General features: G+C 41.6%; 2 protein-coding genes across 6 annotated transcripts in view; both read right to left on the reverse strand.

The window, feature by feature from the left end:
* Positions 1–1,261: 1,261 nt before the first annotated feature.
* Positions 1,262–18,075, reverse strand: part of LOC109522351 (GRIP and coiled-coil domain-containing protein 2-like) — a 29,052-nt gene continuing 12,238 nt past the window's right edge. For 3 of the 5 annotated variants that reach the window (XM_019880862.1, XM_019880863.1, XM_019880859.1), the window contains one exon: positions 13,575–18,046. In XM_019880862.1, coding sequence (XP_019736421.1) covers positions 13,955–17,005 — 3,051 coding nt within the window. In that variant the 5' untranslated portion in view covers positions 17,006–18,046 and the 3' untranslated portion in view covers positions 13,575–13,954. Of the gene's footprint in view, positions 1,373–7,614; positions 8,662–13,574; positions 18,047–18,075 lie in introns of those variants that run through there. The other 2 variants (XR_002169556.1, XM_019880860.1) reach the window with 2 other exon arrangements.
* On the reverse strand, positions 9,310–12,904 carry LOC109522353 (putative leucine-rich repeat-containing protein DDB_G0290503). Its single transcript, XM_019880865.1, has one exon. The coding sequence runs from the start codon at positions 12,526–12,528 to the stop codon at positions 10,489–10,491; it is 2,040 nt and encodes a 679-aa protein (XP_019736424.1). The 5' UTR covers positions 12,529–12,904; the 3' UTR covers positions 9,310–10,488.

Here is an 18,075-nt window from a genome sequence, read left to right on the forward strand (position 1 = left end):
CATTTACATGCCCTCGAAAGCAGTTAATCTCCACTGCTCTCACCCAGGGACCCATTTTCTTATTGTTACCACAATCGTGCCCCCTTTTCTTATTGTGTTGTATTGTTTTTGTTATTGTAAAGTGTCCTTGGGTGTCTTGAAAGGCGATTATAAATAAAATGTTATTATTATTATTATTTACAGAGGTTAAGGAAAGATATTGTATTGAATTGATCAAAACTAAACTAGTCTTTTAAAGCATTACCACATGTAAGTCATGGTTTTAAAAACAAACTTTCAAAGAGCCTGTCAGAGTTCCTTATTAACGAATATGATGACCCATGTATAAAAATGAATACACGAAATATCAAATCCACAGTTTCAGCCGTCAAGGGCAACAATGCCTTCTCTGCTGGCCTATATACTAACAGAAGCACTGACCTACATTTACATTCTAAATTCTTATACTGGTTCCATTAAATTGGATTCATTCATTCCCAAGTGTCATGTACTGTAGTATTGCTGTTCAATGAAATTCGAAATTCTACATCTAAAAAGAGAATATTCAATAAATATTTAGATAAGGTTTTTCCTCTCTTCGCTTTATCTTTAGAAATAATGTAACCATTGTTAGAAACCCCGTCAGCATATATTGTACAGTGCAGTCCTTCAAAGTGAAAGACTGAGTGATGACGGTCCCTTTAGTATTAATGACCAAAGCAGCTCTTGAACAACAGGACACACCCTGAAACTGCAGATTTTGATAGACAGATGTGTGTCCACCAACCAAGCGTGCCTCTGTTTGTTTGTGTAGTTTCGGCAAAGTATGTATGCATGTGTTTCTGTTGCCATTTAATTGTGAATTTGGAATGTTCATGACAGTTTTGCATCTTAACATGGTTGGATGATATGTTTTGTAAATCTATACATGAGAGTGTATCACAATATATAAAACAAGTTCAAGACTGGTAAGAACCCAGATAAACCTCAAGATAATGATTCCCTGGTCACAGAATGCATGCAATATGAAATGAGAGCTTGCAAAAAAGTCTACGGTATGAAATAAAAATGGCTGAGCATCGACACCAAGTGGAATTCTCATCATCAAGCAGTTTCTTAACAACTTCTGAAAAGTACTTCATCTTATTTGTTGGTGTATGGGCAGCAGTTTCTAGACCCCGTTTGAAGGTAATGGAGTTGGTGTTATGCATAAAATGGAGTCCTAATAGTCAGGGTTAATGAGGATCCATGATATTGGAATTTTGGGTGTTAGCAATCACTTTTCCTTAAATCTTCTGAACGACGTGTGAGATGTCCAAACTCTTTGTGAGCATCTTCAGCAGCATCTCGTCATCTTGAACCCCACCCATGAACTCTTCATTAGATAGCTCACCTAAGTGAAAAGACAATAAAACCAATGAATTTAAATTTAGTCAACAGTTTTAGCAAAATGGCATAACAGAGCATGCGACTGGAAACAACAGTACTATACTTACCATCTCCGTTGATATCAATCTTGTCAAATACCATGTTAGTAAACTCCTGTCCTATAATGTCGTCATGAACGTCATTGATTGCATCAATAGACTAGCTTGAAACAAAAAACAAAAAACGTGTCTGTTGGAAGTGTACCACCCTTACCATACTTTAATCGACCAGTAGATGTCGCCCAAGTGTCAGTTATACTTCGCACAAGTGAGACACTCCAAAGCCTTCCCACTACCTTCCTGCCTTGTATGTATGTATGCTTGATTCAGAATCAATAAGTCACTAGGTGCTATTTCAGCTCCCCCCCCCAGAGTCACCGCTATAATGTCGTCATGAACTCCACTGATTGCATCAATAGACTAGAATGAAACAAAAAACGTGTTTGTTGGAAGTGTACCACCCTTACCATACTTTAATCGACCAGAAGATGTCGCCCAAGTATCAGTTATACTTCGCACAAGTAAGTAAGACACTCCAAAGCCTTCCCACTACTTCCTGCCTTGTATGTATGTATGCTTGATTCAGAATCAATAAGTCACTAGGTGCTATTTCAGCTCCCCCCCCCAGAGTCACCTATGAACCTGGGTTCACTAATTCCTTGAAGATCAGATGCAGCTCATCACGCACGGTCAATGTCGCCACTCCCGTCGATATCATAAAGTTTGAAGTACAAGCGAAGTTTCTGATGTACTGATTGGATTGACATTAATCTTTAAGAACAAATCTGCCTCAGTGATTAACGGGGAATGTCTAGCTCATGGCTGTGACAGAAAGATGTCGCCCAAGTATCAGTTATACTTCGCACAAGTAAGTAAGACACTCCAAAGCCTTCCCACTACTTCCTGCCTTGTATGTATGTATGCTTGATTCAGAATCAACAAGTCACAAGGTGGGATTCCCCCCACCGAATACCTTGAAGATCAGAAGCAGCTCATCCCAGTCAATGTAGCCACTCCCGTCGATATCATAAAGTTTGAAGTACGAGCGAAGTTTCTGATGTACTGATTGGATTGACATAAATCTTTAAGATCAAATCTGCCTCAGTTATTAACGGGGAATGTCTAGCTCATGGCTGTGACAGATTTAAACGGCCTGGTCTGAAAAAGCTATTGAAGGTTTCTTTTGTCATCCCTCATTTTGAATTTTCTGAAAAATGGCATAAAAAGCAACATGAATAATTTTATCAGGGTTAGTATGTAATCATTTTAGGCCACCATGTAGTTCTGAACAGCAACAACCAGTATCCAGTCTCAAACAAATATAAATAACACATTTGTCAATCGAGAGCGAGCTATTCACAATTCCTGAATGTGCTCAAACAATTTATATAAGTGAATTAATGGAATATTTTCTTATATCAAGTGAGTAAATAGCATCCTTGTTGGTTTCTCAGAAAAAAAAAATATTGCAAGATGAGGTATGAATTCACAGCTTTCTCATGTCAAACAGTTTATCAGCAGACTAATGAATATACGAGAATAGCCTTAGATAAAAACATCAGCACCGATTTGCCAGTGTAATATAAAGATACAAGAATAGCCTTATTTAAGACAGCTGCCTAAGATAAAAAACATCAGCACCGATTTGCCAGTGTAATATAAAATCACTTTCCAAATTAAAACCCAAATTTGAAGCCGTTGGCTTTAGAGAAGACGCCGGGGTACTGTACAATACACTTTGAGAAACAAATACAAGAATTTCAGACATTCTGCCTTCGTATTTTGGGTGGCATAATGAATTCCTACCATGGAACTGGACGAACAAGTCTTGATTGTTTCCACTGACTTAAGGTGTGATTGAAGATTGCTGTCGAGCTTTACAGGCTAAAAAGGATAAGCTTACCTTTATGTGTTTAAGTCCATAAGCTTACCTTTATGTGTTTAAGTCCAAATAAATCTTCTATTACATGATCACAATAATATGTTTTGAATTTGAGGGCCTTATAAATTGATTATAAATTAAATAGATATACTAATAATATACAATATGCATATAGAAAATGATTTATACTGATTATAAATACAATTGGAACTCCAACTATCTTTGCATCATATTCTTCTAATTTTAAAGAGATATAGTAACCCAGTGTATGAACCTGTTCTGCTACGAGCACTTTAAAGGCAGGGGTCCTTTCACCGGGGTTAATGTCTGTGGTCAACTCAGTCTGGTCTTAGAAGAGGATAAAGAATCCTCCTGAGACTAATCATCATCTTTACACTGTTCACCTTACAGCAGCACCAATGTGAAGTGGAAAACTAGGACACAGTGCGTCATTTGTGACTAAATCAGATTTGAATGATGGGGGAAAAAGACCCAGAGTGCTGTAAAACAAACAAAAAAAGATGATTATTTCATACGTTTTTTTGTTGTTTTTTTTTTTTACATGCAAAACAAATACGACAGAAGTAATATTTTCTTAAAGGCTTAAATGGTACACTATCGGCCTATCTAGTGGTAAGTCTACTGAACAACTGTTGGGTTGTAGCATTGTTTTGGTGAACCAAGCTAGCAATAGCATAGGAAATACTGTTGGTATCTCCCAGAGAGGAAGCCCGTCCTCTTCTCCGCTACGTGTGGCACGAAGGAAGCTAATAAACATTAAGAGACATAGGATAACAATTCCTAATTGAAGTTAAGAAAAAAAAAAACACTCGTCTTTTAGCTAGCCCAAGCAGCCTGTATCTGACTCAGTATCAACATGTATCATCTTGGAAGGTTTGGAGAATTGATTATTAGTGGTGCACTCATTGTTAGTAAGCAGCTCTACAATAGAAAAAGGTCAAACTAATCCATGTGATTGGTATCAGAATCAAAAACCCTGATCGGAACACCTTTAATAATTATGATGGGAAAACCATTGACAAAAACGTGAACCGCAGTGGGTCAAAACCAAATCATTACTTTCCAATCACTTTTATAGACTTGACAGATATTGGTTGAAAATGAAAAAAAACAAACAGCAAGTAGCAGTCTCAAGTTCTTTTGCTCATACCTTGCAGCCGTTGTCTCTTTACAAGCGCAGCAAGATGATTGCGCTCAGGCTGTCGACGGGGTTTCGATGCTAAATGTTATCTGCCGTTAATATTTCTTCCATGCGTTCCAACTTGTGTTGAAAGTTAAGAATTGATTGTCCCAATGTGATGAAAAGAGCGGCATCTCCACGTTTGTCTCTCTGATTTATGTCTTTGGTTTTCATCGTGAACAAGTCATCCTTAAAACAGAGGAGGACAATTCCAGACTCCTCAATTTGGAGCTTGTGATCTTTGAATCCTGTCTTCAGTTGTGTAATATTTTTGGTCAGCAGATCTCCAACAGGTTTATGGGCTCCAAGTTTTACGCTAGCTACCTCATTCGTTTTTAGAATGTTAGCCTCACATTGGCTGTTGCTCAACTTTTCATTTTCCGCCACCTGCGCTTCAGCAATAATTTCCACGTGATCTCGGGTCTTCTTCAAATCGCCCTGATCTTGCAAGTGAAACAAAGCCGACTCTGAGTCTGTCCTCGATTGAGGACTTTTAACGTTTTCCGTGTCCATGTGCGGTTCAGATTGACACGAATCAGAAATGACGGTCTCAGTGTCATTACGATACTCTAATTTTGTCTTGAACTCGTCATTCTTTGTCTCCATCTCGGCACGCCAAAATTCAAGATGAGCCAACTTTTCTTTTAGATGACTGTTCATCTCAGCCATTTTGACCTGTTTTTCTTGAAGTTCCTTCAACTGTGCCCTCAATTCTTCATTCTCTGATTCCATGTTCAGATTTGGGCAGTCACACAAAGTCAAAGTGTGCTTAAAAAGCCTTTTTTGTTCAATATTGGGGTCATTGTTTCGATGAAGAGCTTTCAACGGCGCCCTCGTTCCTTTCCTCCCCGCCCTTAAATCCACCTGATTTTCACTGACCTGCTCCTTGCGTGCCGTCTCTGCAAGGATATTTTCCATCCGCCTGAGCTCCACTCGACTCTGAAGATCATGTATTGTTTGTTTCAAACTGGTAGCGAGAGAGTTGAGCTCATCTATTTCCCCCTTTTGCTTTGCTAACAACTCGTCTTTACTACAGATGACAAACTGAACCTTGTCAAGTTGATGCCGATTGTCGTTGACTGCCGCCTTGAGCTGGGCAATTTGTTCAGACTGTCGGTCACAGAGGGATGAATGTTCTTCTCGAGTTATGTCCTTCTCTTTTTTCAAAAAATTATTTTCCTCCTGAAGTTCACGCACTTTGTTGCCTAAACTTTCATTTTCTGCGCATGCCTTCTCCAGGCGGGATTCGGCATGATCGACCCTGCTCAATAGTTCATCTTGGTCTTGCAATTGACATCTGACCGTCCGCAGTTTTGTTCTCATACAATACATGTCGGCCTGGTCTTTGTCCCGCTGAGTTTCAGCGTGGGTCAAATTAGCCCTTAGGGTCTCAATCATCTCATTCATGATATTCTCATTTTCTTTCAGAACTCTTAGCCGTGCCTGAAGGTTTTCATTTTGTTTCTCGGTCATTTCACCCCACCTCTCGAGCTCAGTCACTTTCATCTTGAGGAACTCGTTCTGTTTAATCAGAATATCTTCATTTTCTTGCAGAAATTTGATGTGCGTACTCAAGTGTGTTTCCATCTTCACACTCCAGGATTCATAATGAACCAATTTTTCACTGAGGAGCTCATTTTGTTGCGTGAATGAGGCGTTGTTTTCTTCGAGGACTTGAACTTGTTTCCTTAACTTTTCATTGTCGGTCTCCACATTCACACTCCAAATTTTAAACAGTCTCATTTTACGGTCATTCACTTCAGTCAGTGTTGCCTTCGTCTGATTGCAATTTTTGACTGTCAGGTCTGCATCTGCCGTCTCGCCCGTGACAGTCCGAGAATTAAGTTGACTCAAGTCTTCATTCAGGTAAAAATTCTGCTGTGTGTCCCGACTATCCTGAAGTAGAGTCCTGAAGTCCTTTTTCTCTCTTTCCATCGTGGCACTCTGGCATTCGAGATAAGCCAGCTTCTCATCGAGGAGTCTTTTTCGCTCAGTCAGTGTGGACTTCTTTTCAAGATCATTGTTATGGTCCATCAGACAGTCATTTGGTAATTGATGCTCTTTTCCGCATGCCATCATCACTTGTCCTGAATTCTTACCCTTATCGGCAATTGAAGAAATTGGGACTGCTTCATGCTCTTGAGAGTTCCGATGTATTCCTTTATATAATCGACATGCAAAGTGGGCTGGTAGCTATCACCTTTATGATACCAGATAAAAGGAATACAGCTGCCGCTGATGGATAAAAGGACTTTGTAGTATTGTGTCATTAAAGCCCTGCAGGGTGTACTTGGTAAATATTGTGCTTATTGAAATGAAACGTTTGACTGCTGCTTGCACCCCATACCTTGTCCAGTTTTGGACAATTAAATTGTACCTAATCTATGCATGTCTAACTACGCATCCATCCATCCATCCATTTTCCGATCCGCTTATCCTCACAAGGGTCGCGGGGGGTGCTGGAGCCTATCCCAGCTGTCTTCGGGCAGTAGGTGGGGGACACCCTGAACCCATTGCCAGTCAATCGCAGGGCACATAGAGATGAACAACCATCCACGCTCACACTCACAGCTAGGGACAATTTAGAGTGTTCAATCAGCCTGACATGCATGTTTTTGGAATGTGGGAGGTAACCGGAGTACCCGGAGAAAACCCACGCAGGCCCGGGGAGAACATGGAAACTCCACAAAGGGAGGCCGGAGCTGGAATTGAACCCGGTACTTCTGTTCTGTGAGGTCGACGCGGTAACCACCGGACCACCGGGCCGCCCTGTCTAACTAAGCATCACACATCCATTCATTTTCTGATCCGTTTATCCTCACATGGGTCGCGGGGTGTGCTTGAGCCTATCGCACCTGTCTTCGGGCAGTAGGTGGGGGACACCCCGAACTGGTTGTCAGCCAATCGCAGGGCACACATCGACAAACAACCATTCGTGCTCACCATCATACCAAGGGACAATTTAGAGGGTTCCATTAACTTGCCACACATGTTTTTGGAATGTCTGAAGAAATCGGAGTACCCGGAGAAAAAACATGCAGGGACAGGAAGAACATGCAAACTCCACACAGTAAGGCCGGAATCAAACCCTACACCGTAAGGCCAACGTGCTAACCAGTCGACCACCGGGCCAATCACTTAACTTATTTGAGCCTGAAAAACATACCAACGTCACTATTCAATCGTATAAAAAACGTTTGAGGAAAAACATGGGCTGATTACAAAATAATTGTTTAATACAAAGCAAGCGGCTTGTTCAAAACATTTTGGTTTCTACTAACAATTTTAAGACAGATTAATAAAAAATGGCTCTCCATAAAAGTCTAGACATTCTTGTCAGGTTATATACAAAAAAAAAATGCATTGACAAGACACTAGTTAGTAAACAAGCTCAACAGTATTGTCATCACATGAACCTAAAACCCAGTGCCCTTTAAAGTGAAACAAGTCACATATGACCCAAGCAGCACTTTCCGAAGACAAGGAATTGTTGTCATACAAAGACCTAGCATTTGTATAATAACACATCAAATATGTTTGAAGAGTCATCATCAATGGAAAGTACGGTTGAAAACAACAGACCTAGACAAAAGAACACAACCGCGACGACAAGTCCTCGAAAGGAACATATGTTAAAAACTTTTAAAAGTGCTTTAAAAGGCCAACAGCAAATAGCAAAAAGTCTGCTCGACGTGGACTTCAGGTGCACCGCGACAGGCTCCACCGCATCTGATTTGTTCGCAGGGTCCTCCTGATTTGCAGTTTGAATGAGTTCAAGCAGCCCTTGAAGATGGCAATTTTTTTGCTTCAAATTCAAAATGAGAGCCTTCATCTCGTCCGTGACTTCATTTAGCTTTTTCAACTCATCGTGTTTACTATCGAGGAGGAATCTGGCCTCCTCGACCTGCAGTTTGTTTTCTTTTAACGCCGCCTTCAACTGGGCAATCTGTTGGTGTTGTTGATCTCGAACGGATTTATGTGCTTCCATCTCGGCGCGAACAATGTCGTGCTGCTTTTTTAAACAGTTGTCCTTTTCTTCAAGCTCCCGCAATTTGCTACTCAACTTTTCCTTCTCGGCCACGTCCTTCTCCATTTGAGATTCGGCGTGATCCATCCTTCCCCGTAGATCACTTTGATCGTGCAGTTGCGACCTGAGCGTCTGAGCTTCTGACCTCAGACGGCTACGCTCGGTTTTGTACAGGGTTAGTATGCAATCATTTTCGGCCACCATGTAGTTCTGAACAGCAACAACCAGTATACAGTCTCAAACAAATACAAATAACGCATTTGTCAATCGAGAGCAAGCTATTCACAATTCCTGAATGTGCACATAAAATTTATATAAGTGAATTAATAGAATATTTTCTTATATCCAGTGAGTAAATAGCATCCTTGTTGGTTTCTCAGAAAAAAAAAATATTGCCAGATGAGGTATGAATTCACAGCTTTCTCATGTCAAACAGTTTATCAGCAGACTAATGAATATACGAGAATAGCCTTAGATAAAAACATCAGCACCGATTTGCCAGTGTAATATAAAATCACTTTCCAAATTAAAACCCAAGTTTGAAGCCGTTGGTTTTAGAGAAGACGCCGGGGTACTGTACAATACACTTTGAGAAACAAATACAAGAATTTCAGACATTCTGCCTTCGTATTTTGGGTGGCATAATGAATTCCTACCATGGAACTGGACGAACAAGTCTTGATTGTTTCCACTGACTTAAGGTGTGATTGAAGATTGCTGTCGAGCTTTACAGGCTAAAAAGGATAAGCTTACCTTTATGTGTTTAAGTCCATAAGCTTACCTTTATGTGTTTAAGTCCAAATAAATCTTCTATTACATGATCACAATAATATGTTTTGAATTTGAGGGCCTTATAAATTGATTATAAATTAAATAGATATACTAATAATATACAATATGCATATAGAAAATGATTTATACTGATTATAAATACAATTGGAACTCCAACTATCTTTGCATCATATTCTTCTAATTTTAAAGAGATATAGTAACCCAGTGTATGAACCTGTTCTGCTACGAGCACTTTAAAGGCAGGGGTCCTTTCACCGGGGTTAATGTCTGTGGTCAACTCAGTCTGGTCTTAGAAGAGGATAAAGAATCCTCCTGAGACTAATCATCATCTTTACACTGTTCACCTTACAGCAGCACCAATGTGAAGTGGAAAACTAGGACACAGTGCGTCATTTGTGACTAAATCAGATTTGAATGATGGGGGAAAAAGACCCAGAGTGCTGTAAAACAAACAAAAAAAGATGATTATTTCATACGTTTTTTTGTTGTTTTTTTTTTTTACATGCAAAACAAATACGACAGAAGTAATATTTTCTTAAAGGCTTAAATGGTACACTATCGGCCTATCTAGTGGTAAGTCTACTGAACAACTGTTGGGTTGTAGCATTGTTTTGGTGAACCAAGCTAGCAATAGCATAGGAAATACTGTTGGTATCTCCCAGAGAGGAAGCCCGTCCTCTTCTCCGCTACGTGTGGCACGAAGGAAGCTAATAAACATTAAGAGACATAGGATAACAATTCCTAATTGAAGTTAAGAAAAAAAAAAACACTCGTCTTTTAGCTAGCCCAAGCAGCCTGTATCTGACTCAGTATCAACATGTATCATCTTGGAAGGTTTGGAGAATTGATTATTAGTGGTGCACTCATTGTTAGTAAGCAGCTCTACAATAGAAAAAGGTCAAACTAATCCATGTGATTGGTATCAGAATCAAAAACCCTGATCGGAACACCTTTAATAATTATGATGGGAAAACCATTGACAAAAACGTGAACCGCAGTGGGTCAAAACCAAATCATTACTTTCCAATCACTTTTATAGACTTGACAGATATTGGTTGAAAATGAAAAAAAACAAACAGCAAGTAGCAGTCTCAAGTTCTTTTGCTCATACCTTGCAGCCGTTGTCTCTTTACAAGCGCAGCAAGATGATTGCGCTCAGGCTGTCGACGGGGTTTCGATGCTAAATGTTATCTGCCGTTAATATTTCTTCCATGCGTTCCAACTTGTGTTGAAAGTTAAGAATTGATTGTCCCAATGTGATGAAAAGAGCGGCATCTCCACGTTTGTCTCTCTGATTTATGTCTTTGGTTTTCATCGTGAACAAGTCATCCTTAAAACAGAGGAGGACAATTCCAGACTCCTCAATTTGGAGCTTGTGATCTTTGAATCCTGTCTTCAGTTGTGTAATATTTTTGGTCAGCAGATCTCCAACAGGTTTATGGGCTCCAAGTTTTACGCTAGCTACCTCATTCGTTTTTAGAATGTTAGCCTCACATTGGCTGTTGCTCAACTTTTCATTTTCCGCCACCTGCGCTTCAGCAATAATTTCCACGTGATCTCGGGTCTTCTTCAAATCGCCCTGATCTTGCAAGTGAAACAAAGCCGACTCTGAGTCTGTCCTCGATTGAGGACTTTTAACGTTTTCCGTGTCCATGTGCGGTTCAGATTGACACGAATCAGAAATGACGGTCTCAGTGTCATTACGATACTCTAATTTTGTCTTGAACTCGTCATTCTTTGTCTCCATCTCGGCACGCCAAAATTCAAGATGAGCCAACTTTTCTTTTAGATGACTGTTCATCTCAGCCATTTTGACCTGTTTTTCTTGAAGTTCCTTCAACTGTGCCCTCAATTCTTCATTCTCTGATTCCATGTTCAGATTTGGGCAGTCACACAAAGTCAAAGTGTGCTTAAAAAGCCTTTTTTGTTCAATATTGGGGTCATTGTTTCGATGAAGAGCTTTCAACGGCGCCCTCGTTCCTTTCCTCCCCGCCCTTAAATCCACCTGATTTTCACTGACCTGCTCCTTGCGTGCCGTCTCTGCAAGGATATTTTCCATCCGCCTGAGCTCCACTCGACTCTGAAGATCATGTATTGTTTGTTTCAAACTGGTAGCGAGAGAGTTGAGCTCATCTATTTCCCCCTTTTGCTTTGCTAACAACTCGTCTTTACTACAGATGACAAACTGAACCTTGTCAAGTTGATGCCGATTGTCGTTGACTGCCGCCTTGAGCTGGGCAATTTGTTCAGACTGTCGGTCACAGAGGGATGAATGTTCTTCTCGAGTTATGTCCTTCTCTTTTTTCAAAAAATTATTTTCCTCCTGAAGTTCACGCACTTTGTTGCCTAAACTTTCATTTTCTGCGCATGCCTTCTCCAGGCGGGATTCGGCATGATCGACCCTGCTCAATAGTTCATCTTGGTCTTGCAATTGACATCTGACCGTCCGCAGTTTTGTTCTCATACAATACATGTCGGCCTGGTCTTTGTCCCGCTGAGTTTCAGCGTGGGTCAAATTAGCCCTTAGGGTCTCAATCATCTCATTCATGATATTCTCATTTTCTTTCAGAACTCTTAGCCGTGCCTGAAGGTTTTCATTTTGTTTCTCGGTCATTTCACCCCACCTCTCGAGCTCAGTCACTTTCATCTTGAGGAACTCGTTCTGTTTAATCAGAATATCTTCATTTTCTTGCAGAAATTTGATGTGCGTACTCAAGTGTGTTTCCATCTTCACACTCCAGGATTCATAATGAACCAATTTTTCACTGAGGAGCTCATTTTGTTGCGTGAATGAGGCGTTGTTTTCTTCGAGGACTTGAACTTGTTTCCTTAACTTTTCATTGTCGGTCTCCACATTCACACTCCAAATTTTAAACAGTCTCATTTTACGGTCATTCACTTCAGTCAGTGTTGCCTTCGTCTGATTGCAATTTTTGACTGTCAGGTCTGCATCTGCCGTCTCGCCCGTGACAGTCCGAGAATTAAGTTGACTCAAGTCTTCATTCAGGTAAAAATTCTGCTGTGTGTCCCGACTATCCTGAAGTAGAGTCCTGAAGTCCTTTTTCTCTCTTTCCATCGTGGCACTCTGGCATTCGAGATAAGCCAGCTTCTCATCGAGGAGTCTTTTTCGCTCAGTCAGTGTGGACTTCTTTTCAAGATCATTGTTATGGTCCATCAGACAGTCATTTGGTAATTGATGCTCTTTTCCGCATGCCATCATCACTTGTCCTGAATTCTTACCCTTATCGGCAATTGAAGAAATTGGGACTGCTTCATGCTCTTGAGAGTTCCGATGTATTCCTTTATATAATCGACATGCAAAGTGGGCTGGTAGCTATCACCTTTATGATACCAGATAAAAGGAATACAGCTGCCGCTGATGGATAAAAGGACTTTGTAGTATTGTGTCATTAAAGCCCTGCAGGGTGTACTTGGTAAATATTGTGCTTATTGAAATGAAACGTTTGACTGCTGCTTGCACCCCATACCTTGTCCAGTTTTGGACAATTAAATTGTACCTAATCTATGCATGTCTAACTACGCATCCATCCATCCATCCATTTTCCGATCCGCTTATCCTCACAAGGGTCGCGGGGGGTGCTGGAGCCTATCCCAGCTGTCTTCGGGCAGTAGGTGGGGGACACCCTGAACCCATTGCCAGTCAATCGCAGGGCACATAGAGATGAACAACCATCCACGCTCACACTCACAGCTAGGGACAATTTAGAGTGTTCAATCAGCCTGACATGCATGTTTTTGGAATGTGGGAGGTAACCGGAGTACCCGGAGAAAACCCACGCAGGCCCGGGGAGAACATGGAAACTCCACAAAGGGAGGCCGGAGCTGGAATTGAACCCGGTACTTCTGTTCTGTGAGGTCGACGCGGTAACCACCGGACCACCGGGCCGCCCTGTCTAACTAAGCATCACACATCCATTCATTTTCTGATCCGTTTATCCTCACATGGGTCGCGGGGTGTGCTTGAGCCTATCGCACCTGTCTTCGGGCAGTAGGTGGGGGACACCCCGAACTGGTTGTCAGCCAATCGCAGGGCACACATCGACAAACAACCATTCGTGCTCACCATCATACCAAGGGACAATTTAGAGGGTTCCATTAACTTGCCACACATGTTTTTGGAATGTCTGAAGAAATCGGAGTACCCGGAGAAAAAACATGCAGGGACAGGAAGAACATGCAAACTCCACACAGTAAGGCCGGAATCAAACCCTACACCGTAAGGCCAACGTGCTAACCAGTCGACCACCGGGCCAATCACTTAACTTATTTGAGCCTGAAAAACATACCAACGTCACTATTCAATCGTATAAAAAACGTTTGAGGAAAAACATGGGCTGATTACAAAATAATTGTTTAATACAAAGCAAGCGGCTTGTTCAAAACATTTTGGTTTCTACTAACAATTTTAAGACAGATTAATAAAAAATGGCTCTCCATAAAAGTCTAGACATTCTTGTCAGGTTATATACAAAAAAAAAATGCATTGACAAGACACTAGTTAGTAAACAAGCTCAACAGTATTGTCATCACATGAACCTAAAACCCAGTGCCCTTTAAAGTGAAACAAGTCACATATGACCCAAGCAGCACTTTCCGAAGACAAGGAATTGTTGTCATACAAAGACCTAGCATTTGTATAATAACACATCAAATATGTTTGAAGAGTCATCATCAATGGAAAGTACGGTTGAAAACAACAGACCTAGACAAAAGAACACAACCGCGACGACAAGTCCTCGAAAGGAACATATGTTAAAAACTTTTAAAAGTGCTTTAAAAGGCCAACAGCAAATAGCAAAAAGTCTGCTCGACGTGGACTTCAGGTGCACCGCGACAGGCTCCACCGCATCTGATTTGTTCGCAGGGTCCTCCTGATTTGCAGTTTGAATGAGTTCAAGCAGCCCTTGAAGATGGCAATTTTTTTGCTTCAAATTCAAAATGAGAGCCTTCATCTCGTCCGTGACTTCATTTAGCTTTTTCAACTCATCGTGTTTACTATCGAGGAGGAATCTGGCCTCCTCGACCTGCAGTTTGTTTTCTTTTAACGCCGCCTTCAACTGGGCAATCTGTTGGTGTTGTTGATCTCGAACGGATTTATGTGCTTCCATCTCGGCGCGAACAATGTCGTGCTGCTTTTTTAAACAGTTGTCCTTTTCTTCAAGCTCCCGCAATTTGCTACTCAACTTTTCCTTCTCGGCCACGTCCTTCTCCATTTGAGATTCGGCGTGATCCATCCTTCCCCGTAGATCACTTTGATCGTGCAGTTGCGACCTGAGCGTCTGAGCTTCTGACCTCAGACGGCTACGCTCGGTTTTGTACTGGTCCAGCTCACCCATGAGGGTCTCCGTCCTCTGTTTGATTAGTTTCTCGTTTTCTTTGAGATCTTCAACTTGCACTCTTAAATCTCCGTTCTCTGTTTCGAGATCAGCCAGCCTTTCATTGAGCAGGTTGTTCTGCTCGGCGAGCCCGTCCTGGTTTTGGCAAAGCGCTTGGTCTTGCGCCCCCACATCTCCATTTGCGCCCCAGGATTCGAGATGAGCCAGCTTTTCATTGAGGTGCCTGATCAGCTCAGTCAGTTCGAATTCGTTTTCTTCAAGAGCTTTTATTTGCGTCCTCAGTTCTTCATTTTCTGTTTCCATCTTCAGACTTGGAGAGTCACGCAAAGCCAAGGTGTGCGTTAAAAACCTTTTCGGCTCAGTCAAGCAATTGTCCTTTATTTGCATGCCCGCGTCCTTTATCTCAGTCTTCAAACCCGATTGGTTTTCACTGACTGGCCCGTGCTCAGGTGCTATCTCGGCGAGGCTTCCGTAAATATTATGAGTTAATATTTCGTCCATCTGCCTGAGTTCCAGCTGGCCTTTAAGAAAATGCATTTGTTGTTTAAAACTGCTCACGTGGGAGTTGAGCTCCTCTGTGACTTCATTGAGATAAACAATTTTCCTGTTTTGCTTTGCTAACTCGTCATCTTTACTGTAGAGTAAAAATTGAGCCTCCTCCAGTTGGAGTTTATGCTCCTGTAACGTCGCCTTCAGCTGAGCAATTTGCTCACACTGGTGTTCCTGAACACATTTGCTCTTTTCCAACTCAACCCGAACAGCGTCATTTTGCTTTTTGACAAAGTTACTCTCGTCCCAGAGCTCACCGAGCTTGACGCTCAGCTTTTCCTTCTCCGCCCACTCCTTCTCCATGAGAGATTCGGCATCATCGATCCTCCTTAATAGTTCCTCTTGATCTTGTAATTGACTCCTGAGCGTTTGCAGTTCTCTTCTCAGACGGTGAATCTCAGTCTGATCGTTTTCCCTTTGAAATTTAAAGTGGGACACGTCGGCCATGAGCGTCTCTATCTTCTCACTGAGGCTGTTCTCATTTTCCTTCAGAGTCTTGACTCGGGTCCGCAGGTTTTCGTTTTGTTTATCTGTCCTCACGTTGCAGCTTTCGAGCTGAGACACCTCATCTTTGAGCGCTTCGTTCTGCTTGATCAAAATGTCCTCGTTTTCCTGAAATCCTTTCACTTGTGCCCTCAAGTCGCCAGTCTGCGTCTCCATCTTTGCTCTCTGAGACTGAAGCAGAGCCACCTGATCATTTAGGGACTTCACTTTATCCTGTAGTTGACTGGTGCTTTCTTTAAGGGCTTTAACTTGTCCCTTCAATTCACAATTCTGCGTTTCCATGTTTGCACTCTGAGATTGAGCTCGAGCTAACCCGTCTTTCACGGATCTAATCTCATCGTTGAGACAGTTCTTGTTTTCCTGGAGTGCTTTCACCTGTGCCCTTAGGGCTTCTTTCTCACCTTCCTTCGTTCCACTGTTAGTTCCGTCATCCCCTTGCAAGCTTTCCGTCACCAACCCGCTGGACTGAATCGGAGTTTTCTTTCTCTCTTGATGCCATTGAAGTTGCGACCTCAAGTCACTGTTCTCCATCTCCAGCGTTTTCATTTTCATACTCTGTAATTGAAGCTCAGCCAAAGCATTTTTAAAGGAAGCATTCTGTCGAATCAGCGTGTCCTCACTTTCCGCAGGATTTTTAGCTTGTGTTTTTTGGTTTGCAATCTGATCTTTGAGGACCTTAATGTGTTCATCCTGATCGGTAATAGCTCTCATTTGTCCCGTTAGGTCTTGCTTGTTTGTGTCCAAATTGAAATTTTGACATCCAAAATGTGCCCACTCCTGAGTGGCAAGGTTATTCGTCCCGGTAAGTGTCACCTTATCTCCAACTTGCATTCGTAAGCCTTTATTTTCTTCCTCAAGTTGAGCAATATGTGTCCTCATGTTTTCATCGCGTGTTTCCATCTCCATACACCGACATTCAAGCAGAGTCATCTCAAATTTAGCTTTCCCCGATTCCAGGTTCTCCGTGCGAGGTCCATACTGTACCATGTTAAAATTGAAGATCTTACTCTGCTCACTGAGAATTTCTTCTTTTTGTTGAAGATTAACAAACCCCAAGTCTTCTTTTGCTGTCTCCCTCATGAAACTCAAATATTGAAGACGACCCCGCGCTTGGGCCAGCATGTCTTTTTTTTCGGTTTCCGCCTTGATATTCTCAGAGTCCAGATGAGCCAACTCTTCGTTGACGAGCCTTCTTTGCTCAAGCAACATGGTCTTTTTATTTTCCAGATCTTTAACATGTTCTCTGTAATAGTCATTGCTTAACAGTTGCCCGTTTATCCAGGACATCCTTCAATCCTTATTTACAAAGTGGAGATTTGGGACGATCCTCTCATGCTTTGGGTGGCTCCTAACTGGTGTCTTTGCAGGTAAAATGGAAAACATCCCAACTGATAAGCGGTATGGAAAATGGCTGGCTGGATCCTTAGCAGGTTATCAAAATGCCATGATTTAACATGTTGGCTTAATTTACTCAAAATACAAGTTTCTTTTGACTTTTTGCGTATCATGTTTTGTTGAGTTGTCAAGATAAGAAAAATAAATAACAGTGTATGCAGAATAGCAATTTTCAGCTTTATGACATACTATGACACAGAAGGCGACTGTTGACGGGATACAACGGGTAGTTTTGAGATGTGGCTAAAATTAGTACATCAAAATAACATTACCGGCTTGTGATAATAGAGATGAAGTCATAAGCTTTATTGCAAAGGTGACACGTCGCTGACAGCGACCTAAAGTCATGACATCATCAAAGTTCCTTGAGGTAGGCAGAGAACTCCCCGCTTGGCTTCTTGGGACTAAAATAAGAGCTTGCAAAAAAATAAAATAAAATAGGATCCTTAAACCTTGCAGTAAGGCAAATTCCAATCACAGCTGTTAATTTTTGTTTTTTTTCATCCATTTATTCATCCTCTGATCCGCTTATCCTTCGTAGGGTCATGGGCATGCTGGAACCTATTATAGTTGTCTTTTGGTGAGAAGCAGCGTACACCCTGAACTTAAATTTCTATATTTTGACATTCCAAAGCAGGTATTTCATTGCTCATTATACTGCTGCTGGTTCCACAAATATTTGTCATTTGAAGTTACAATTATTATGAAATGGCAGCATTTTTGTAGTCTATGTCACTTAAGCTGTAGTGGTACTTTCGCCGGACTTCAACCGCAGGCAGCATGGTTTCATTTCCCACTCAGTGACGTTGTCAATGTCAGTCTGAATGGTTACTTGTTTCCATATGTGCCCTGCGGTACACCTGGCAACCAGTTCAGGATGTAGTCTGCCGTTCGCCTGAAGTCAACTGGGATGGGCTCCAGCACCGCATGTCCCTGAACAGGAAAGGTGGTGAAGAAAATGG

The sequence above is a fragment of the Hippocampus comes genome, unplaced genomic scaffold, assembly GCF_001891065.2.
Source record: "Hippocampus comes isolate QL1 unplaced genomic scaffold, H_comes_QL1_v1.1 scaffold68, whole genome shotgun sequence".
Lineage (NCBI taxonomy): Eukaryota > Metazoa > Chordata > Actinopteri > Syngnathiformes > Syngnathidae > Hippocampus > Hippocampus comes.